Source organism: Prunus avium, chromosome 2, assembly GCF_965620075.1.
Source record: "Prunus avium chromosome 2, drPruAviu1.hap1.1, whole genome shotgun sequence".
Lineage (NCBI taxonomy): Eukaryota > Viridiplantae > Streptophyta > Magnoliopsida > Rosales > Rosaceae > Prunus > Prunus avium.
This window is the reverse complement of record NC_142285.1, coordinates 9,055,848-9,081,130: the sequence shown is the minus strand read 5'-3', so window position 1 is coordinate 9,081,130 and position 25,283 is coordinate 9,055,848. Positions and strand designations below refer to the sequence as shown.

General features: G+C 38.4%; 1 protein-coding gene and 1 long non-coding RNA gene across 2 annotated transcripts; one reads left to right on the top strand and one right to left on the bottom strand.

Annotated features, from left to right (window-relative positions):
* Nucleotides 1–5,242: 5,242 nt before the first annotated feature.
* On the top strand, nucleotides 5,243–7,241 carry LOC148296418 (uncharacterized). Its single transcript, XR_015833607.1, has 2 exons — nucleotides 5,243–5,489; nucleotides 6,445–7,241. It is a non-coding gene; the product is annotated as an uncharacterized LOC148296418 (long non-coding RNA).
* Nucleotides 7,242–8,801: 1,560 nt separating this feature from the next.
* Nucleotides 8,802–15,280, bottom strand: LOC110744564 (TMV resistance protein N-like). The gene is made up of 7 exons (XM_088248518.1): nucleotides 15,134–15,280; nucleotides 13,712–14,184; nucleotides 11,782–12,877; nucleotides 11,377–11,649; nucleotides 10,304–11,242; nucleotides 9,424–10,156; nucleotides 8,802–9,321 (listed from the first exon to the last, which is right to left on the bottom strand). Exons 1-7 carry the CDS (start codon nucleotides 15,278–15,280, stop codon nucleotides 9,182–9,184), a joined length of 3,801 nt encoding a protein of 1,266 aa, XP_088104644.1. The 3' UTR covers nucleotides 8,802–9,181.
* Nucleotides 15,281–25,283: the final 10,003 nt, after the last annotated feature.

The window sequence follows — 25,283 nt, the reverse complement described above, 5'->3', positions numbered from 1 at the left end:
AATGCGAACTCTAAGATGCGAACTCGTTGCGAACTTTTGTTTTTAACCATTGGAAGAAGAGTGAAAAGAAAGAAAATAAAGCCACACAAGCCATCCAACGGTTAAAAACAAAAGTTCGCAACGAGTTCGCATCTTAGAGTTCGCATTGGAGAAGGCCCCAATAAATTAATATTAAGACTGGTTTGTCTTTTTCAGTTTTTGTGAACTCAATGGGCCTCACCTTTCTTCTCCCTGCTGTGCAAGGATGTGGTCCAAATTTACCTCTGTTAGATATTTCTAAGGACACCTAACTTTGCAACAACCAACAAATCCTTTTTTCTTTTTTTTTTTGGTCTGAACCATGAGGTGGTCCTGGATGGGCCCCAACTATGGGTGGCACCTTTAAGCCTTAACCACAATCCAGACTAATCCCCACTCACACCGGGTCGGGCCGTAAAGGGTAAAGTGCTAGCCAAAGTGGTGACTCCGTATGAGAGCAGGGATCGAACCCCTGACCTCTCTTAAGGAATGAGAGTGCCGAACCACTCACACCAACCACCTTGGTTAACCAACAAATCCTTTCACTGTACTTAAATGCATATCTTTATATTATGTTATCTTTACAACGACTCTTTGATATAATTTACAGGTGTTGGTGCCTAGTCCCATCCACTACAGAAAATCAATAATGTTTGACATTCAGTTCTGAGATGAGATCTGTAGCTTTGTGATTAATCAGTGATAGGATTCTCATGGTTAATATGGTCTTTTTGTATGTTAGCTGAGCTGGTAAGGTTTTGTAAGGCAATTGGTTAGTTAGCTGGCAATTTTTTTTGTTAGTTAACAGCTGTTATTTGCTTAACTGGGAAGTGATTATATTAGTGGGCTTATTGCTCATTCTGATTCTTTGGCATTGGGTAAAGGTTGAAGGGCTTCTATCAATCAGCAGCACTTTAATGAAGCTTCTCAGTAATACTAATTAGGATGTTTATCCTAAACCCACAATTAAACACAACTTAAATATATGCTTAGCTTCATCAAAAAAAAAAAATGTGTTTAGCTTGACCATGCTTCTTGTGAATAAATATAAATGCAGTCATAGTAAGGCAGAGTCATTGTAGTTGATAAACCCATAACCTGGGCTGCAGCCCATTTCACTTTCTTTTCTCCAGCCCAAAAAATGAAAATTATTTCTTAAAATGCAACTTTTGTAACCGACATGTGTCGAACCTATTGCATTCCCCACTAGAGGATTAGAGACTCAACTAACAATATATATTAGGGTAAATTAATAATTCAATAAATAGTTTAGTAGTAAGGTGTATTAAGTTAATTTTAGGGTTCGTTTAATAGCACCATTTATGTAATTATTTAACATGCTCCCATATTTATTGCTTCTCATAATTTCCATAGATTGAGTCACTGTTGTGTTCTAATTTTATGGTTGTCACGTAGTTATCTTCTAGGCTTGCATGGATTTAAATATTTCATATTGTCTCCAGGTTTATTTGATCATTGTTGTCATACATTTGTCCATTGGGGTTTTAATTTACTCGTATCACCTAAGTACCAATTTCAGCTATGAATCTTTTCCCATAGGCATAAGCGCCACCAAGCAGATATAATGGAGCTTGTGAGTTGGATGATTGGCTTCCTTCATCAAACGACATCGTGTCAAAGCAACTGTAAAAAGAAGAAGACAATTAGAACAACAAGTCAAGGCCAATAGGAAGGAGAAGACCCCACTCCCCGCCAATGAACTTGCAGCGGCAATAAAGGTAACCGACCAGCTGATCTCGGCGCTGTAGAAACCGGACAGCAGACCGACGACAAAAAAATAAAAAAAATAAAGGCTTATTTAATGTAGCACCCCTTGAAACTTTGGTCAAATCTCACTTTACCCCCCGGAAGTTAAAATGGCTCACTTAACCCCCTTGACGAAAGTTTTGTGTTCCACTTTGCCCCCCTACCGTTATCTCCATTCATAACTTCGTCAATTTTGATGACGTGGCAAGGCTATTTTAGTCTTTTTCCCACAAGTGATGATGTGTCATGTGCAGACTCCACTTCTTTTTTTTTTTTTTTGCTTACAGTGAACTAAAATATTAATAATAATAAAAAATTAATTACTTCTTTAATTAAAAATTTGAAAAATTAATATAAAAAACTTATCTTCTTCATCTCTCTCTTTTCCCAACAACCATCACACACCAACCCCTCCTACTCCCCACTACCATCTCCTATATCCCTCCACCATATAAACCACCATACCCACATATCCAAACATCAAAACTTATCATCTAAATCACCATACCCATTATGGGTGGTTCACTGCTAAATGGAGGCATTTAAGATTGGGATAGTTTTATGGCAGTGATCCTTGGAAATGGTTAATGGAGAGATTGAAATATTCAAGTTGGCCTAGATTGGTAAATACATGTTCTGGTATTTGGCCAGCAAAGAAATTTCCAGACAAGTCCAAGAACATCAAGTTCCCACATTCATCGCCAGATCCAGACCCGTCGTTGATGGACGCCGTGTTTTTAGGGGTGGACTAAGGGTTTGGGTTGATGGGTTGTGCTGGGAAAGAGGGGGCAGGTTCAGAATAAGTGGCTAAGGAAGGGGGAGGTTGTGGCAGGGTGGGTGATTGTGTGGATGTCGGGGCTGGGCTTGGGAGAAGAGAGAGGAACAGAGAGAGAGGTGGGGGTGTCTTGAGAAGTTGTGTGGTGGGAGGGTAGTAGGGGTTGGTTGTTGGGTGGGTGATGTTGGGTAGGGTTGGAGTGGTGGTGGTGAGGGTGGCTTTGGGTTTGGTGGTGGTTGTAGTCTGATAGTGTGAAGCTAAGGGAAGGGGAGGGAACGACAGAGAGAGAGAGAGAGAGATGGAGAAGAAGAGATTTTTTTTAATATTAATTTTTTTCCATCTTTGATTTTTTTTATATTAACAAGTAATTACATTATTTAATTATTTTTATTAATATTTTAGTCTACTTAAGCAGAAAAAGTGGGGCATACATGTAACATCCCGGTCCGAAAAAGAAATAAAATAATTAAATTAAGAGGAAATAAATTGGAATAAACAATAAAAATAAAATGATTTGAATTAATTAAGGTTTTTGAAAAATTAAAATATTATTTAATATAAAAAGGGGTAAAAAGGTCATTTTAAGTTCGGGAAGTGATCGGTTCATAATTGTATATCATTTTGTACCCTTCTAGCTTATGATTTGGTTATGTTATTGAGTTAAACTTGTGCTTTTAATCCATTTTCTATTTTGATAAGTCCATAATTTCATACACTTGCATGCCTTCTTTACTTATTGATTTTGCTTAGTTTCTCTTTATTTTGAGTCACTTACCTCTGTTTGTGTGTTTTGTAGGTTAAGATAGCAAGAGATCACATTTGATGCAATCCATGCATGTTAAGGGCTGATTGGCAAAGAGCAAGAGCTTAAAGACAAAACCAAAGTTGGGCCACACTTTTTGTCAGTCCAGTTTCGTAAGTCACCTTGCAGGTCTCATTTCAGCAATCTGCACAACTCGGATGAGGAGACATTCTTCATAGAAGTTGTTCAATTGGGTGTCTAGTATAACATATCCAAAATTCAGCCCAATTGAACATATGTGGAGTCCTTAGCCCGTCCAACACTGAACCATGCTCAGGAGGATTTGCAGCTGCCAGCTTTGAGCCTTGTCTCCTCCTTTGAGCCATGTGCCTCACCCATGCTGCAACTGACTTTGGATCCAACATAATGAGTGAAGTGGGGAGGCATTCCAGCTATGAAAGTCTAAAGGATCAAGTTGGTACATGCTGGAGTTATTATAGAGAAAGCATGTGCATGCATGTAAAGCATAAATGAAATGAAGTCAATTCCAGTCTCTGTTCGGCAGCCAATTTGCAAGGCCCAAAACGCATACTTCTACTGCTCCGATGGGAATACTTTCTTCATAGAAGTTGTTCCAATGGGTGTCTACTATAACATATCCAAATTTGAGCCCCATTGGATAAGTTTTGAAACCTCTGGCCTTCCTACACCAAGCCTGGTTCAGAAAACTCGTTTTTCAGCAACCAAAAGGCAACCACATGGGTTGGCAACCAAAAGGCAACCACATGGGTTGGCAGCAAAGGCAGCCACAAATGATCACCTTTGAACCCATGTGAAGATGCTTGAGGTGCAGCAGCAAAAGATGAAGGATGGTGTGGGAATCCATCATGATGTTCCTCCCTCTTAGCCCTATAAATAGAGAAGCCTTCAAGCTTCAAAAACACACCCCAAGGGGGGAGCTCTCAAACACTTCTCTAGAGCTCCCTTCCCTTCTCTCCCTCAAATTCTCTTAGTTTCTCTTTCTAAGTTTTCAATTGTTGTAATGAAATTCTGAAATTCTGATTAAGTTTTTCTTAGTTTCACTTTACTTTTCATTGTAATGTACATTCTTTCTTAAGTTTCAAGTTTAATTAGTTTCCAAGTTTCAATTATGGTTTTTGTTCTTATTCATTATGCTTATAAGTTAATAGGCTAGTTTGAATGATTGATCACCATTTAGGCTTGCATGTTAGCTATCTTGGTTTGAATTAAGAGTAGACACCATGCTTTAATTCGAATTGAACTATGAATAAGAAGAGTATGTATGGACATTCGACAACAGGGATTAGATACATGCTTGGTTGTTTAAATTGTTCTTCTATGCTTAATGGGTTCCTAATGTTTAGTTTTAGGTTAGACAACAAATGATCAAATTAGGGAATTAGGAACACAAGGTTATGACCACACACCATGGCTTAATCATACTTTAGCTAGAATCAATCCATTAATCTAATTGAACTTGGGAACTTATTTGCTTGAGTTATTTCATTTTTTCTTGTTTTATTTATTTTCTTTTTTTCATTTCTATTTTGTGTAGGGGAAACAAATTGGATCATTCAATCACCAATCCTTGTGGGATTGACCTCGCACTTACATATGCTATACTACCAAACGGCTCGTGCACTTGCGAGTATCACAAGTTGAGGATGCAGTTGAAACCATTTTTGGTGCAGCTGAATCGACGCAACAGGAAGGAATTTGAGAATTTCATTTGTACCGGTGCGTAGAGCACGTCGAAACGAGTCCGTAGAGACGTGGTGGGCTCGGATCGGAGTTATAACGAGAAAAGTACGATCTAAATACTCCGAGGGGTAAAATCGTAATTTAGGAAAATCAGATTTTTAAAAATCTGATTCTCCTTCTCTCTCTCCCTCACGATCTCTCCCTCTCGCTCTGCAAAAACAGACCCCCCCTTTTGGATGGCAGCAACTTCTCTCCTCCACTGCCGCCACCACACGCCTCCACTTGGGGCGGCACCGGTCCCAAAAGGACCACCACCCTTCCCTCTTCCAGTTCCGGTCCATCACCGACCCGATCAGCCGCTGTGGTCGCCGGAAACAGCCACGAAACAGGCGGTTTTGGACAGATTTTTCGGAAACTTTCGGCCGCTCGTTCTCCCACTTCCGGTCACCAAATCTTGCGATCCAGGTATGGATCTTGAACCTCTCAAGCTATTCTAGCTGCTGGTTGTGTTAGGTTTGAGAAATTTCTGCGTTTTGGTAGTTAAATAAGCGATAGAAAAATCTGCCAGTTTCGGCCTCTGTTTTCAGCCACTTCCGGTCACTTTTTGGGTATGCCCAAGAACAAAAGTGACTCCAAATTAGGTGTATTACCTAGGATAGGAGTTTGGAGTCAAGATGTTAAGTTTTTTCCGGCGAGTGGTTATCGCTTTGGACACCCACGCGCTGCCGGCGCGTGTGGCGGCGCATGGGCCAGCAGAGAGACATCTCCTAGTTGTCACGAGCGCGTAGGAATTTGCGGATCTCAATTCGGATAACGTTTGAACCCCGAACGGATTTTACCTATCGAGTGTTATCCGGGTTCGATATGTTAGAACCATTGGATCACTTCCAAATTAATATATGTTGATCTAGGTATTCCTAGGATCGTGTAGGATTCGACGGATCGTGAATCGGAGCCCCGGATGTTCCGATTCAATAACTTAAAGTTTGTGTTTTACAATAACCGTCCGATCGTGCGATCGTGAGCGATCCGACCGTCCGATCTGAACCAAACTTGTAGGACATGTTTCCTAAATCTTGAGGAATCCATAGGAACGTTTGGATCGTAAAACGGAGGTCGTGGGCCCCGCGGGCCCAGTTGACCAAGTGTGGAAAGTTTATGTATATTGTTTTAATGATTCATTTTGAAATATATTATATTTTTTATTAATGGATTTGATATCTTACGAAGTATTTGTGTTGTATATTTGGGTTTGGATACATTTGAATATCTTGAGTGTAGATTTACAATAATTGAGAAAGTGCTATCTTTGTTGATTTTGTATGGGGTACTTAGAATGTTAATTTGAGTGTTATTAGCACTACCTTAGGTACCTCACCGGTTGTGGGTTCTATGTTTGAGATTGATTTATTTTGCCCAGGCCCGTCGGAGTTTGCCCAGGCCCTTCGGAGATTATATTATTTTGTCCAGGCCCGTCGGAGTTTGTCCAGGCCCCTCGGAGATTGATTTATTTTGCCCAGGCCCGTCGGAGTTTGCCCAGGCCCTTCGGAGATGATTTATTTTGCCCAGGCCCGTCGGAGTTTGTCAAGGCCCCTCGGAGATTGATTTATTTTGCCCAGGGCCGTCGGAGTTTGCCCAGGCCCCTCGGAGATTGATTTATTTTACCCAGGCCCGTCGGAGTTTGCCCAGGCCCCTCGGAGATTGATTTATTTTGCCTAGGCCCGTCGGAGTTTGCCCAGGCCCCTCGGAGATTGATTTATTTTGCCCAGGCCCGTCGGAGTTTGTCCAGGCCCCTCGGAGATTGATTTATTTTGCCCAGGCCCCTCGGAGATTGATTTATTTTGCCCAGGCCCGTCGGAGTTTGTCCAAGCCCTTCGGATTATTTATTTTGCCCAGGCCCGTCGGAATTTGTCCAGGCCCTTCGGATGTCTTCTTAATACGATGACTTGGAAAGAAATTAATAATGTTTCAATGTGTTTTGTCGGATTTGGAATTGTGATAGATCTTGAATGTATAGTTGGTTATGTTGTAAATATTGGTTTATTACCGGAGTTGTGACCGTTGATGATGAGAACTACGTGTGGCTTGATCCCTTGTTCAAGGGTACGTAGGCAGCCTGGGGTCTCACCTAGGTGCAGCCGTGAATTATATTGCGTGTGAAAGGTTTGAACGGTTCTGAATTTATGAATGGATTTTATTGTGGTTGTGGGACTTGAATCCGGCTTAATGATTTTGGGAGTAATCGTATGATTGTATGAGATCATAAATGGTATGGTTTATGTATTAATTGACTTGAGAACATTATTGGTTCTGTTTCGAACTATCTGAAGGCCAGAGGCCTATTATGTGTTTTGCATGAGATTATATTGTGCATGCTGCCGGTTGGTATTGTTAAATGTGTTTTATGCAGGTTGGAATTTTTGGGGAATGTTCAATTTATAGGGGAGACTCTGCCGAAATTTCGGTAGAAAGTCCCGTGCTCTTTTCCCTTAATTTGGAAAATAGGCTAAATCTTTGGTTAGTGGGCCCGGCATCGGTGTAATGTCGGAATTTACACAGGATTCGTCTCGAGTTTCGAGGAATTCGGGGTGGGTCCTGTCAATACATCTGACACATCATCACTTGTGGTAAAAAGACTAAAATAGTCATGCCACGTCATCAAAATTGACGAGTTATTAATGGAGATAACGGTAGGGGCAAACTAGAACACCAAACCTTGGTCAAGGGGGTTAAGTGGGCCGTTTTAACTTTCGGGGGGTAAAGTGAGATTTGACCAAAGTTTCAGGGGGTACTACAGTAAATAAGCCTAAAATAAAACCAATTACGTTGCGGCTTACCAAGGAAGTGGTGCAGTTGGTTTCCTCTCTCTCTCTTTCTCTCCTCAATACGTGGAGCCTCTCTTCTCTGCCTCTTGTCTTTGCCATAAGTCAAAGAGAGGAGAAAATTAAATAGGGATGCAGCACAAGAATTAGGGTTTTTATCCCTTGGGAATTCTTGAGCAAGAAGGAGTTCAAAGATCCTTTCTTTATAAGGAGTCCAACATCAAGAAGGAATTCAAAGATCCTTTCTTTATAAGGAGTCCAACAACAATTGGGATTCAAAGAATACATAGGTCCAATTTTTTCATTTCCCACATGCCACCACACAAGACATGTAGAAGCTGGGAACCATTTGTGGGAGCAAATAATTTCTTGACCACTCCAATGGTGCCATGTGGAAATCAAAATAAAGGTCAAGCTTGCCCTATGTCACATTAATTATGTTGATTAAATCCTCATTTAATTAGTAAATTAATGGGGCCTAAAATAAAGATCGAAAAAATCTTATGCCACTACCCTTTCTCTTGTCTTGGTATTAGTAGAACTCACTACAACAAGAAGTTAATAACCTCGTCGCCTTTCTCATAGGCGAAATTATCAGCTCCATCATAATCATCATCATCACCACATTCATCATTATCCTCTTCCTCCTCTGCCAAGTTAACGTGTTTTCTGTTAGATTAATCATTATTAGACCCGTGACCAGGTTTTCCACATCAATAACAAGGTTCGTTTTCCGAGGCCGACTCTTATCACTGGTTATTGTTCTTTGCTGCTCCCTTGATGCCCCTGCACCTACTGACTATTACTATACCCAGGACCCTTATCTTATATACCATCATTCTTAATCAAGGCCTACCACATACATAACATAAGAGATACTGTATGCGAAAATCTGAACCACTATGTTAGTAACGCAAAGCATGCATGATACGATGGTACCATTCAAAGAACAAAATTCCTTCCGGGACTATAGAAAGGAGTTCTCTTGACCCAAAAAAAAATTTGAAAAGAAGTGTTCGAAAACAATAAATATGCAAGATATTATACTTCAGAAAATTTAGGTATAGGTACCCATTAAAACATTGCATCTCAAAACAAAGGAGGCAAGCTCATTAGACAATCAGATCCAGTAGATTACCCTTGACCTAAAAAGCAAGACCCAGCGCTATTGCTTGTATTTGTAGGTATATGGCAATGACCAAGTGTAAGAAGTTCCAACTGTAAACCTCGCCCGGTGCATTATGTCTCCTCCTAGCTTCATTATTTGCAGGCCGATTTGATTTATGAAGACATGATTTTGCATATGTAGTAGGGCAGGAGAACTAGGGACTATGTTCATCTTCTCTTGTGTTTAAATGGATCAAGCCACAATCTGTTATTGCTTTGACCAAAATAATCCTTCATCAAGTACATTTCTTCCGCAACATCATCAATTCCCTTGATTAAACGAGCTCCATTCACATCAATAGGTGAATCTACAACAAGATCAAAATGCAGTCATCTTTGACATCAGCAAACATATACGACCATATATTAAAATGCGAAGATATCATTCAACATTTAATGGATTTACATACTTTGCTCCTCATCAATATCAATATGCCTCCGCTTTGGATGATATGCTGGTTCTGAAAACAAGGTAAGATATTGCTCTTCGTGATCATGATCCAAGACGACGACGTTAGGACCATGATTATCAACTGCGATGGTATCTGATCCACGAGGCCTCTTCCCAACACCACTCGTTGATGCTAAAGACAAGGAAACCAATTCACCTTGGTAGTGACGATGGATATCAACGTCAACTACCACGACCTCAGCCTCACTGACATCACCAACCTGGTGGCCTAATAGGTGGACCCCACACCTTGTCATCGGCCCAGCACCGTGGTAGTAAAATATAACTTGACACATATTACCCTGTTGCAACCGCGTCGGTACTTCCACCATGTTCTTGTTCGGATCCAATAATGGACTACAGTTGAGCCACACATGAGTTTCCTCTAACTTTATTGCATACTCAGCCCAAATCCATATCTCGTTGACATGTTTTCCATTTATGAGAGTCTTGGCGCGAAACTGACAACCATGATAACTCATGAGATCGAAAACAGCACATAGAGCCAATCTTGATGTCTCCCATTCTAAATTTGGAGGAATTTCAAAACAAACTTCACATTCAGCAACGTATTCCCGTTTATTATCTGAAAAAGGATCTTCAAATATTGTTGCCTCTTTACAACAGCTAAACCACTTTGGAACTTCAGTTCCTGGAACTATAATTTCGATTGTAGAACTCTGAGAAGATACCTAGAATAGTTAACAATCATTGACTTAAAACGTGTGTGTGTGTGTGTATATATATATATATATATATATATATATATATATAGAGAGAGAGAGAGAGAGAGAGAGAGAGAGAGAGAGAGAGAGAGAGAGAGAGAGAGAGAGAGAAACCTGATTCAACAAAATGTTTTCTGTGATGTCACAGCCACGTAGTCTAAAGCAATTAGTCAAATACAAATGCTGAAGCCCTGGTGACAGTTTAGGAAATTTTTCCAATGACGTGCAACTATTCAGGGTTACTGAAGTTAATTTTGGTGGAAGCACTTCTGGAATTTCCCGAAGCCTCTTGCAACCACACAATCTAAGGCTGAGCAAGTTGACAAATTTGCTAATGCATTCCGGAAGACTGACAAAATTGTTTCCAGAAAGATCAAGTTCTTCTAATGTGGACCAGCAATCGAGAGGCGGAAGGAAATCACTTTCTGATAAATTGCATCCTCCGAGAAAAAAAAAACGTAGCCTGGGAAGCGCTAATGAGATAGAGTTGTCATCCGAAAAATTTGAGCTATTTGAAAGCAGCTGTAATTCAGTGTAGCTGGATGAAACTTCAAAGTTAACCTCATTGCCAAATGTAAGGAGTTTTCGACACCCTTTGACACTAAGCTCACCGAGACGTTGCAATCCATATATACGATGTAATGACGCATTTGAAAGGTTCTCACAATAATCAGCTTTTAATACTTCAAGACCAGTAAAATATGCAATTGATGAAGGCAATTCTCTTATGCCACTTCCTTCCATATCCAAAATGATTAGCGATTCCATCTTGTCCTCTATTTCTGGGAAACTCTCAAGCCTTTTACAATCACATAGATAAAGTCTTTCTAAGGATTTCAATTTAAGTCTTGTTCCAAACCTTGTAAGCTGAAAGCATTCTCTGAGATCCAATTCAACAAGTTTATCAAGGAATCCAACAGAACCATCGACCTCAACCAAACGTTTACACTCACTTAGATTCAAGTACTTCAAATTTGGGATTCCAGATAAGTCAACCATTTTTTCTAAGAATTGACAACCACTTAAATTTATAGATGTCAACTTTGGGAAATTCTGTGAGAAAAAAACACAAAATAGGAAATGATCAACCACACGCCAAATGTAAGGAGTTTTGAACACCTGATGACACTAAGCTCAAAGAAATATATTCGAGATAATAATAGATGAAAATAATTTGAAGTGCGTACCTTAAATCCCTCCAATTGTCTGATATCACTGCAAGGCATATTGAACACAACAAGATGCCTTGCATGAAAATTGGATGGCAATAATTGTAACTGGCATCTACCCCAATCAATGAACCTCAACTCGTTGGGTAGATATTCAACATATCCAGATAGAATTGCATTACAGTTTATGAAAATTTCAAGATTTACCATCCCGAAGAAGCTTTTTGCATTCAAGGGTATCTCATCTGGCTTGGGAAACTTCACCATGATGCCTTTAATTTTTTTTGTTCCCTGAGATGAAAAGATAATAATATTAAGAAACCATGTCGTTCTTCAAAGCAAACAAGTCCATTTTGTTAAGAAAATTATTGGTTACCACAGGTACTATTTCAGATTGAATATAAGGACATATATAATACTTACGCTATTTTCTGTTAGAACACGGTAGACATCCCCATGAAACCACAATCTACTACGCTTGCCAGGCTCAATGGGACACTCTTCGTGAACTATATCCTTACCCAATTTTTCTAGCAAGTCATGCATCAAAATCCTATTATATTGAATAGTTATCATTGCCTTCTCAACCAGGACTTCAATACAATCTTGGGAAGCCTTGTGCTTAGAACTTAGTATTTGCATCACATAGTCCTTATCTTCACCCTTGAAGAAACACGCCATGTCTAGAAAAACTTGTTGCACTGAATTATCTAATGCATCATAACTTTTTCGCAGTATTTGCTGTATACCTGTATAAGGTTCTCCTTCATAACCATCTAATATAGCTTGCCAACGATGTATACCTTTATTACGAAGATGGGAACCTAAAAGTGTTAAAGCTAGTGGAAGGCCTTGAGCATAGGCTATTGCTCGTTTTGTGAGTTCCAAATAATCATTTGGAGGTTCATTTCTTCCAAAGGCATTCAAACTGAAAAGCTCAAGAGCTTGGTTGTCATATAACTTATGGACCTCGTATATCAACTCAATTCCATAACATTTTAGCAATCCGCTATCTTGTGTAGTTATGATGACTCTACTACCCTCACCGAACCAACCAACTCCAGCCAAGTTGTCTAATTGCTCCAATTGATTCACATCATCAAGAATTAAGAGAATCCTTTTATGCCTCAGCAATTTATGTATAATAGAGATACCTTTATCAGCACTAACAATTTTCAACTTTTTGCCACCTAGAATCTCTTGAAGAAGAGTCTCCTGTAGTTGGATTAAGCCTCCATGTTGCATTGAATTTTCTCTAACATCTCCCAAGAAACAACACCATTCGAACTTATGAGCAATTGCATTATAAACAGCTTTCGCAATTGTTGTCTTGCCTATTCCAGATGTCCCCCATATCCCAACTATGCGGCGACCATTCCCACCAGCACATAAAAGCATTTCCACAGCTCTTACACAAGAGTGAATTCCAACTGGGTACTTCGCCACATTCAAATATGTGTGGTTCAGCACTAGGACTACAATCTCTTCAACGATGTGGTTGATAAATGTAGCTTCAGACCTACCATTTAAAAAATTTGACATATTTAAGGAATAAAATGTAAACATGCAAGCACACAAAGAACACAAGGTAGTCTATTCAGCCGACTGCCCTACTCCACCGAGTTTGGTTGGATAGTCTGCTAAAGTAATGTTCCGTTTGGATGGAGAGATTTAAAAGAAGGGATTTGGATTTGAGAATAATGCTAAATTTGCTACAAAAACAAGAACGACATTAGAATGAAGGAATTTGGAAGAACTAGATGTAGTGCCTTTAAAATAGATTTGAAATTGACTACATGTAAGGAATCATTTGAAATCCATTTATCTTCTTCATTTCTCTCCTGTCCAAATCCTGGCCTACATGAATTTTACTAGTCTAAACAAACAAGTTTACCGTATAATTTCATCTAAATCCATGAATTTGGAATCCTTCCATCCAAATGGAGCTTAATAGTTTTTTTTTTTTTTTTCCGGTTACATTGGTAGGAAAGACCCCTGGGGTTCGATCCTTGGTGCCAAGCAAGGGGGAAGGGGGAGGGCCACCACTGTGGTAACCCTGCTTGACGAGCCTAATAGTTATTTAACTACAAACAATATTGACTAGTACGGCTTTTGGAGAGACTAATATATGGGTTTTGAATCTTCTCCCCTACAGCTATTGAAAAAAATCTTCGGCCTACAGTTTTCTATTTTTATCAAAACAGTACTTTTTTGAATGCGTAACAATTAAATATAACCAAAGGAAAAAGGAGAGAAAAAATTAAACTTGAAAAAGATAGATGACCCTGAAATATAGAATCAAGCCACTAAATTAACCATATATATGTGCGCACTATAGAGGGTAGAAATATACTCTCCCGCCTTGCAAGTATATCCTTTCAAACTTGCTGCTTCTCTAAGAGCGCTCCTCCACCTTAGCACCTTCTCCGTATTATCCTTAAATCTGCAGTTCATGTCAGCAAATGCATCACCGAAACTATTTGTTTGGTTCCGTACATGCGACGGATTCACTTTGTAAAAAATGGGCCAAACTATTTGTTTCGTTGAGTTTTTGCATCGAAGGATCTCAACGAGTTCGTCCAAGCACCAGCGTGAGGATGCATAGTTTTCAGAGAATACAATGAGAGAAATCCGTGAATCTTCAATTGCTTCGAGAAGGGCCGGTGAGATTTTCTCTCCTCCTATAAGCTCACGATCAATGAAGGTGTAGATCCCCTTATCGGACAAGGCCTTGTACAAATGATCTGTAAAATTGGTGCGTGTATCCTTACCTCTAAAACTCAAAAACACATCATATGTACATGGATCATGAGTGAAAGTTGGTGCCTAGTCCCATCCGCTTCAGTTCTGAGATGAGATCTGTAGTTTTGTGATTAATCAGTGATAGGATTCTCACGGTTAATATGGTCTTTTTGTATGTTAGCTGAGCTGGCAAGGTTTTGTTAGGCAATTGGTTAGTTAGCTGGCAATTTGTTTTGTTAGTTAACAGCTGTTATTTGCTTAACTGGGAAGCGATTATATTAGTGGGCTTATGCTCATTCTAGGGCATGTAATTGTAAATCCAGTTTCAATAAGAAATAATACTTTGGCATTGGGTTAAGGTTGAAGGGTTTCTATCAATCAGCATCACTTGAATGAAGCTTCTCGGTAATACTAATTAGGATGATTATCCTAAACCCACAATTAAACACAACTTAAATATGTGCTTAGCTTTCATTAAAAGAAGAAATATGTGTTTAGCTTGACCATGCTTCTTGTGAATAAATATAAATGCAGTTATAGTAAGGCAGAGTTATTGTAGTTGATAAACGCATAACCTGGGCTACAGCCCATGTCATTTTCTTTTCTCCAGCCCAAAAAATGAAAAATATTTCTTAAAATGCAACTTTTGTAACCAACATGTGTCGAACCTGTTGCATTCCCCACTAGAGGATTAGAGACTCAACTAACAATATATATTAGGGTAAATTAATAATTCAATGAATAGTTTGGTAGTAGGGTGTATTAAGTTAATTTTAGGGTTCATTTAATAGCACCCTTTGTGTAATTATTTAACATGCTCCCATATTTATCGCTTCTCATAATTTCCATAGATTGAGTCACTGTTGTGTTCTAATTTTTTTTCCCGTTCCCCTCATCGCTGTGATAAGTTGTTTATGTCAAAATATTATTGTGTGGCGATGGCGCCATCAGGGCACTTCACCACTTTTATTAGAAATCGCCGTCTTTTGTTTCGCATCTGGTCTCCAATTTCAGGAAGCGGCTTTGTGATAACGATCCGGGAGTCATGGGTGCCACGCTCTGCCCGTTGTTTGACCTCATTACCATCGATGTGAATTCTTATAAGGATTTGGTGGTCAGCTTTGTCAGCATTCTCAAGCAGGTCGCCGAACGCAGGTTGCCTAAGACCTACGATTACCATCAGCTGCCCGCGCCCTTTATTCAGGTTTTACTTACTTTCAATGAAGTTGAGCTTATTAATGCGTGAAGTTTTTGGTATGATAGAGGGATTAAAATAATGAGCTTTTTTTGTTTGCAGTAACGTAATGTAGTAATTGAATTAGTTTGACAGTGCAGATTAGGTTGTTGAAGATCTTGGCATTGTTGGGGAGTGGTGATAAGCAATCGAGTCAGAAGATGTATAATGGTAGTCGGTGATATTTTTAGGGGAGAGGATCCGCTGTCCCCAAAATTGAGTGTCCCCTCAGGTCCCCCTACTAGTTTGTTGACACATGTCAGCTAACTTAACAAATAACTTTTTTATTTTTCAATTAAAAATACTATATAAAAAAACCAAAATACACTCGCGTCTTCTCCACCAACTCACATCTCTACAAACTTCCTCTTTGGGTAGGGTAATGGCAATCACAGGTGGAAGATCTCCATTTCTTGGTCGTCATCTCTTTGGGTCAGACCTTCGAGCACCACTTCGTCCAAGTATGTCGCAAATTTGGCTTCTCCCCAAGGTCGAAGATGGGTGGCGACCCGATTTCTCCACCATGATTTCCAACTTAGTCATCAAATCCACCATCTAGAGAGAGTTTGCTGAAGGGGATGGCTAGATGTTGGAACTCAAAAAAAAATTGAAAGCTTGAAGCTATTGAACTTAAAAACTGGAAAATACTCATTACTGAATGAAACAATATTACAACTTAAATAGAATTGATCTAGGCATGTTAAACACTAACTCAACTTATGCAAATTTTGTGGAACTAGACGAAAGCAACGGAACACTTCTAACTGTGGTGCACAACCTCAACCACAACTCCGGACAAACTATGAATCCTACTTTACTTGGACTCTAAGTTACCAAGTCAACGCTATTTAATTAAAACATAAATAAACATAACTAAATAACTCTTTGTAACATCCCGACCCAATTTAAGGGTTTATTTAATTATTTAATTATGAAATTACAATTTAGCCCTAGGTCTTTTTTGTCACTTTTTAATCCGAGAGGATTTTGGAGAATTGAGTGGCACCGTTGCGTAGAGCTCGTTGATACAAGTCTGTGGACTGACGGCACCCTCAATTCCGAGTTTATTTTACTTACATATGTATTGATTATATTTTGTTCATGTATGTATACTTGTATTTGTCTTAGTGAGTTTTCCAAAGATTTGCAAACACAGAGGGGTTAGTATGTTCTATATAATTAGTTTCAAGAAAAACTTTTTTTTTGTCCACTCACGCTTTTACTGTTTTGCACCCCAGAAAGTAGATAGCTCAGAGTTCAAACGATCACGTAAGCTACTCCGGCATCGGTGAAGTCCTTGTAGTTCTACCTAGTAGGAAATTTCATTTTCCGTTTTCGTTGTTTATTTGTAAACTAACTTTATAAATTTAACTCAAGTAGTTACCGGGAGGGCAACGTCTATAGTGCACCAGGTGCACTGATACACCCAATTTTAGAAAGTTTATAAGTTTTCTCGTAGATTACAAGATTTTCAGTTATGTTTACAAGGATAATAACACAACTTTACTCCTCCAAGGTCCATTCTTACCTTAGAGCAACTCCACCCATTTGCCCCTTGCCATGGCAGGGGGGGGGGGGGCGGGGGCTAGGGCAGCCACTATTCATGTGAATAGTGGTTGCCCTTGCAAATAGTAAATTTTGTGTTTCCACCCATTGCCATGGCTAAGGGCAATTACTATTCATTTTTTTGTTTTTTTCACAAATTTTTTTACCTCAATAATTAATTTGGATAATATTTTCGAATAAGATTTCCGGGTTCCTACGTGTCATGACTATTCATAATCGGATAAAATTTCGGGATAAGATTTTTGGGTTCAATTTTCGGATGAATTTCAAAATTCAAATTTCAGATAAAAATTTGGGTTCAAATTTCGGATGAATTTCAAAATTCAAATTTCAACTAAATTTGGGTTCAAATTTCGGATAAATTTCAAATTTCAGATAAGATTTTCATCCAATCAAATCAAGCCACGTGGCATCTCTATCTTGCCAAAATATTCTACAAAACCAGAGGCTAAGCTCATACCTCTCACACCACATCTTTCTATATTTTCATTTCTCAGAGTTTAGAATTCATACTCAATTCATTCTCAATGGAAGATTTTAGGAGAAGCTTGGAGAGGCAAGAGCGAGAAAGAAATGAGAGAAACCGTAGAGCAGATGAAATCAATGAGTTGCAGAGACAAGTTGATGAACAAGTTGTCATAGCAGTGGCTTTGCAAGATGAAGAGAACCAAGGTCGCCGCCATGGTTCACAAGTTGGCCGCCAAAAGAATGTGGACAGACATAGGCATTCTCGGGGTAAGAATCTTTTGGAAGATTATTTTATCCCAACTTCTTTGTACTCTAATGTTGATTTTCGAAGGCGATTTAGAGTGGCACCCCATGTGTTCAATAAAATCATGCATGATATTTGCAATCATGATGCATACTTTGTTCAAAAGTGTGATGCTACTGGGGTTTTGGGACTTCTTCCGGAGCAAAAGCTTACTGTTGTTATACGAATGTTGGCGTATGCAGCATCTGCTGATCAGGTGGATGAGGTTGCCCGGATGGGGAAGTCAACTACGTTGGAGGCTTTGGTAAGATTTTGTGATGCGGTTGAAACTCTGTACACTAGAGACTACCTACGTAGACCTACGCCCAAGGACCTCCAACGGCTTCTACAAAAAGCCAAAGCTCGAGGATTTCCAGGAATGGTTGGCAGCATCGACTGCATGCACTGGCAATGGAAGAATTGCCCAACTGCCTGGCAAGGTGATTACAGAAATAGAAAAGGCCAAAAAAGTATCATCCTTGAAGCCGTTGCTGGCTTCGACACATGGGTTTGGCATGCCTTCTTTGGAGTTCCTGGATCCCAAAATGACCTCAACGTGCTGGGTCAATCCCCGGTCTTCAACGATGTTTTGAGAGGCCAAGGCCCCAATATCACCTATGAAGTCAACAATACAGTCTACCAGACGGGATATTATCTAGTTGACGGCATCTACCCGAGGTGGACCACATTTGTCAAATCCATTCCGAATCCCCGATCCCAGAAGGAAAAATTATTTGCTACCTATCAAGAAAAATACAGGAAAGATGTCGAAATCTGTTTTGGCATCCTTCAAGCTCGGTGGTTGATTATTCGAGGTACAGCCCGTATGTTTGATGAGGAGGTCCTCAGAAGCATTATGATGACTTGCATCATCCTCCATAATATGATTGTAGAGGATGAGTATGATTATGAAGCTGAAGAGGTCTACGAATCAGATCCCATGAACATGGCTTTGACATGAATTTATGAAAGGCCCATGGGGCCAAGTGGAGAACCGTTTGAACCAGAGCCGTTGGTTAAGGATGGTCGTTTCATGACCCGTATGATAGATCGATATTAAGAGATGCAATCTTCGTATGTTCATGAAAGGCGTCAACGTGACTTGATGGCGCATCTATGGGCGGTGATAGGCAATCAAGATGAATGATGGAGCATAGATGCTTTGGTTATGTTTTATTTATTATGGTTTGGTTGTGGTTTTTTATTTATTATGGTTTGGTTGTGGTTTGTAGTTTTTTTTTATTTTAATTATGTTTTGTTTGATGTATGGAATATGTTGAATAAAAAGGTCTTTTATTGAATGCTTTGTTTATTAAATAAAGAAATCCAATACAAGTCATTAAGAATTACTACTACTAAAATAAAAAACATGAATTACAACAACTTTAATAGAAAACATGAATTACAACAACTTTAATAGAAAACATGAAAAATACAAATACATAAAAGGTATGCCAACTAATTTAATGGTTTTCATCATTTAACCAATCCGTGTTGCTAGGCCCATCATCTTGGAAAAGTCTTTTTCTTCTCATAACATCCCTGCGTTCTAGCTTCCAAAATTGTTTTGTTTCAGGGGACATATGGCTTGTATCCATCGCCATGGTTTCCCGATCCGTCTTCTCCATATCTTTTTTGCGCAAATACTCCCTTTCTCATGAAAACTCGGCTTGAATTTCCATCTCGTTATCTTGGCGTTTCTGCTCCAGTTCAATTCTTATGGCATTTTGCCTTGCAATTTCCTCCAAAAACTTTGAATTACTATTACTTGAATTACCCGCTTTTTTTGCCTTCGCAGCCTTTCGGCCAATGGGCCTCGGCTCCTTTTCGATGGGTGAGTCTTCACTCATAGGGGAATCGAGAGGTGACTCCGATGTCATTGAATTACGGAGTGGCGTCTCATTTAACACAACGGCGGGACCCGTGGGAATAATTATGAAGCGTTTGCAATATTTCACCACATCCCAACATTCATGATGGTTGAAACTTTTTTTGCCACCCCTGGTTGCACCGAACCACATCTGTGCTTGAATCATCTATTTAACAAAAAAAAATGGAAATGCAAGAAATATTTAAAATATATTGGATATGCAAGTAACCAAAAATAAACAAATGGAAATGCAATTAACCTTACAAATTAATTGGAAGTGCAAGAAATATTAAGAAACAATTGGAAATGCAAGAAATATTAACAACATATTGAAAATGCAAGAAATATTAACAACATATTGAAAATGCAAGAAATATTAACAAATATTTAAAATGCAAGAAATATGAACAAAATATTTAATTTGCAAGAAATATTAACAAAATATTGAAAATGCAATAAATATTAACAAAATATATAAATTAGGACATTAAACTTAATGAAACGAAAATTACAAAATACTTACCTCGTTAGTACGATTTTCCCTGCTTCTACAGTTTTCCATCGCTTTTGACAACGCATCTCTCCATTTTCCCAACTCTTTATTTAGAATTTTCCACCTACTAGATAATGCCATTTCCGTACGAGTAGACCCAGGAATTTTTTCACAAAATTCGGCATGAATTTTTTTCCACATATGAAAAAATTTCATCTCATTGCCTGTCACGGGACAATGACAAACTTGGAGCCAAGCCTCACACAAGGAAACATCTTCCATGGTGCTCCACGCCCTCCGGTTTCGATAGAAGAAGCCATAAAAAGAAGAAAAAAAAAATACAAGGTTAAAGAGAGGAAAATGTTGAATAAAGAGTGAATAATAGTAGAAGTAGAATAAAATGTATAAGGATTGGTGTTGAAAGTGAAGGGTATTAATAGGTATTTATAGAAAGAAAAAAAAATCAGAATTTTTTAGTATTTTTTAAAAAAAATTTCGATTTTTTTTTCATAATTTTATTGCCAAAAAATCGCCAGCCGTTGGATTGGAGGAGAGAAGCAGATCGGAGCGCCCAGGTTATGACACCTGTCTTCTAGCCGTTGGTGATCGCGCAGGGCTGACGTCAGCACGACGTCAGCGCAAGCGAATTCAATTTTTTTTAACGTTGGCGCGTGTATTGCACGCGCCAACGTTAAAAAAAAATTGAATGCGCTCGCTGACGTCACCCCAAACCGAGTTTTGGACCTCGGGCTGAACTAGCCTTCAGGCCAGCCCGACTTGCTGGGACCCGCACTTGCCCGGGCTTGGGCTCACCGCTGGAAACTCCTTTTTTTGCTTTTCTCCCCCCAGCCTTGGGCTAGGCTCATGGCTGCACTTGCTCTTAGTACTATGTGTCAATTTCTTTGTAAATTAGGGTATTACAATGTTATGGATTAAGGTGGACCATAATGTTGTAACTGAGCTGCAAAGTCTCATAAATGAGAACCCAAATATTGTAACTTACAAAGTTAAGGAAGTTTACAAGGTTATGGAGGCCTATGTCCATCATAGTGTAAATGTGGTCCTTAGTGTTGTATACCCTTGTGTTTACAAGCCTAAAGACCAATTATACTCCTCCAAGGTCCACTCTCACCTTAACATTGTAATAGGGGTCCATTTCTTTGTAAATTAGGGTATTGCAATATTAAGGATTATGGTGGACCTTAACGTTGTAATAGAGGTGCACATTCTCGATGGCAATGTAATTGACAAACAGATAATATGTAATTACCATTTCAATTTGCAAATGCCGACCGACGGATTGGCAATTGCCAAACGACCTCAATGCGTTCCATAACATTGTAATGTTTATCCCTAATCTTGTAAATTACAAGATCCGAGTTCGAATTTACGAGATTTGGCATTGTTATTACAACTTTAAGGTTCACTTTGATCCATAATCTTGCAAAACCCAAGATTTAGAACATTAAGGACTCATGTTACATCATTTGGGGCATGAGAATTCCCAAACCTTATAAAGTTTATCCATAATCTTGTAAAACAAAAGGTTTAGAAGATTAAAGAGTCATATTACAGTGTTTGGGGCTTGAAAGTTCCATACCATTGAAAAGTTTATACATAATGTTGTAAAACAAGAGTTTACAATATTAAGGACTCATGTTGCAATGTTTGGCACATTAACATTTCATAACATTGTAAAGTCTATCCTTAATCTTGTAGATTACAGGATTTGAGTTCGAATTTTCTAGAGTTTGCATTGTGATTACCACTTTAAGGTTCACTTCAATACATAATAATGAAATAGCCTAATTTACAATGGAAAGGATTAGACCCGGCAATATTGTACACGACCCGTTAACACGACACGAATTCGCAAAAAAATTTCAGTATTCGGGTTTGAGTTATCGGGTCGTGTTGATATCGTGTTGACCCGTTAGCCACCCGTTAAGCTAACGGGTCATTTCAGTGTTCATTCGCAAATACACGAATCCACCCGTTAAGGGGGGTAATTTTGTAATTTACTATTCTAAAATCCTTACCTACCCAGCGCTTCGTCTCTTCATTTCGCATCTCCAGCGCTTCACCTTCACTCTCTCAACCTCATCTGCTCTTCTTCTTGCAATCTCTGTGTCAAATGTTCTCTTCCCTTCTCAAAACCTCTCTCAACGTACGATTGCTCTCACTCTTCTTCTTGCTCTCAAGTTGATGTCTTTCTTGATTTTCAGTTTAAATTGATATATTTTGAACTTTTGTTGTCCTGTGTATTCGTGGCCTTTGTTTGGTTTGTCTTTAAATACAGATGGTGGGTTATCTTTGGTTGTGATTGAAAGGGCAAGGGAGATGGTTGTGGAGTCTGCCTCAAGAGTGCAAAACAGAAATCAGTGGCGAACCTTTTGTGGAAGAAGATGGAGGGCTAGGGCTCCCAATTAAGCAATGAATGAAATCGAGCACAAGCCTTGGAATCTATATCACTCTTTCATCATAACCCATTTTCTCATTTCCAATGTTTGATTTTTGTGTATGCATAATCTATTGATGTTGTTCTGAACCTTGGATCTAACTGATAATCCATTAATGTTGGTTGATTGAGGAGAGTGCGGCTGCGCAGTGGTTTTAGTTTCCTTTTTTTATTAAGTTTTTTTTCTTAACGGATGAAACGGGTCATGTCGTGTAATTCGCGAATTGTAACGGGTCGTGTTCGTGTTTGATATTTTCCACCCGTTTTCTTAACGGGTCGTGTCGTGTTAACCCATTAGAAAAAAAGCGCGTTGACACGAACACGACACGAACACTGCAAACACGACACGAATGCCAGGTCTAGAAAGGATATTGATTACAATATTAAGGTTTGGTTGGACCTTAAACAAGCAAAATTATTCCTTATTCTTGTAAATCATATGTTTACAAGGATATGGATCCACAATACAATGAATTGGTAATGGTGGACCTTACTGATGTAAAATGGTTCCTTATTTTAGTAAACAATTTTGTTACAAGTTTAAGGACCGATGGTACCATAACGTCGTAAAAGGGTTCCCTATTCTTGTAAAAACAAGGATTTACAAAATTAAGGACTTATTTTATCATAGTTTGGGCATGCAAGGTCCATAACATTGTAAAGTTGATCCTTAATCTTGTAAAAACAATAGTTTACAACATTTAGGACTCATGTTACAGTTTTTGGGACATGAGAGTTCCATAAAATTGTAAAATTTATCTCTAATCTTGTAAAACAAGGGCTTACAACATTAAGCACTTAGGTTATAGTGTTTAGGACTTACGCATTCCATGACATTGTAAAGTTTATCTCTAATCTTGTAAAAACATGGGTTTACAACATGAATGACTCATATTACACTGTTGGGCACATCACTGTTCCATAACATTGTAAAGTTTATCCATAATCTTGTAATCTACAAGATTTAGGTTAGAATTTACGAGCTTTGGCATCGGGTTCACTTTCATCGATAATATTGTAATAGCCTAATTTACAATAAAAAGGATCTCAATTACAGTATTCATTAATTGTTGAGCCTTGAATAAGTAAAATTGTTCCTTATTCTTGTAAAAACAAGGTTTTACAAAAGTAAGGACTTATTTTATCATAGTTGGGGCATGCGAGGTCCATAACACTGTAAAGTTGATCCCTAATCTTGTAAAAACAATGGTTTACAACATTCAGGACTCATGTTATAGTTTTTGGGACATGAGAGTTCCATAACATTGTAAAGTTTATCTCTAATCTTGTAAAAAGAAGGGCTTACAACATTAAGCACTTAGGTTATAGTGTTTAGGACTTAAGCGTTCCATAACATTATAAAATTTATCTCTAATTTTAAAAACATGGGTTTACAACATGAATGACTCATATTACAGTGTTGGGCACATCACTGTTCCATAACATTGTAAAGTTTATCCATAATCTTGTAGATTACAAGATTCAGGTTAAAATTTATGAGCTTTGGCATCATTATTACAACGTTAAGGTTCGCTTTCATGAAGTACTAAATTTGGGTTCAACTTTACGACATTTTGAACATTGGTTAACACGTTAAGGTTCTTCTTAAACCATAGTATTGTAATAGTCTAATTTACAATGAAAAGGATCCTGATTACAATATTAAGGTAAGGGTGGACCTTTAAGAAGTAAAATAAGGTCCTTAGTCTTGTAAAAATAAGGGTTTACAACATTACATACTTGTGTTATAGTGTTTTGGGCATGAGTGTTTCAAAACATTGTAAAGTTTATGCCTAAGCTCATAGATTACAAAATTTGGGTTCAACTTTATGACATTTTGAACATTGGTTACCACATTAAGGTTCATCTTAATCCATAGTATCGTAATAGTTTAATTTACAATGAAAAGGATCCCGATTACAATATTAAGGTAAGGGTGGACCTTTAAGAAGTAAAATCAAGTCCTTAGTCTTGTAAAAATAAGGGTTTACAATACTAAGGACTCATAAAAATAAGGGTTTACAATACTAAGGACTCATGTTATAGTTTTTGGGACATGGTCGTTCCATAATACTATAAAGATTATCCCTAATCTTATAGATTATAAGCTTTTGGTGCGCATTTATGAGAGTTTGCATTGTGATTAGAACGTTAAGGTTTACTTTAATCCCAAATATTGTAATAGCCTAATTTACAATGACAACGATCCCGATTACAATATTAAGATATTCTTAGACTTGAACAAGTAAAATTGTTCCATTTTCTTGTAAAAACAAGGGTTTACCACATTAAGGACCAATGGTACAACGTTTGGGACATGAGCGTTCCCAATCTTGTAATGTGTATCCCTAATCTTGTAAAACCAAGGGTGTAGAACATTAAGGACTCATATTACAGTATTTGGGACATTAAGGTTCCATGACAATAATGTGAAGTGTATCCCTATTCTTGTCGATTACAAGATTTGGGTTCGAATTTACAAGATTGTGCATCGGGATTACAAAGTTAAGGTTCACGTTAAGTCATAATATTGTAATAGCCTAATTTACAATGAAAAGGATCCTAGTTAAAATATTAAGATAAGGATGGACCTTGAAGAAGTGCAATTGGGTTCTTATTCTTGTAAACTGTTGGTTTTAATTAGTTTTGTGAGTAGTTTGAAGTAATTAAACCTAGGAGCAATTTGAAGCTCAAATGACAGAAGTCGTTTGGTAATTACCACTAAGGCAGTTTGTTTTCGCAAATTGGAAGTGCAATTACATGTGCCTATTTGTCGATTGCCAACTTGACGTAGCTGAGCGAAAACAAAAT

Bases quoted from the DNA above. Each gene is read 5' to 3' on its own strand.
- LOC110744564 (XM_088248518.1), bottom strand. From the start codon at position 15,280: ATGGTAATCGTAGGTCTTAGGCAACCTGCGTTCGGCGACCTGCTTGAG. The intron at 11,650-11,781 runs GTAAGTATTATA...TTTTCATCTCAG, and splicing joins GTGTTCTAACAGAAAATAGC to GGAACAAAAAAAATTAAAGG. The intron at 10,157-10,303 runs GTTTCTCTCTCT...TAACTATTCTAG, and splicing joins AAAACATTTTGTTGAATCAG to GTATCTTCTCAGAGTTCTAC.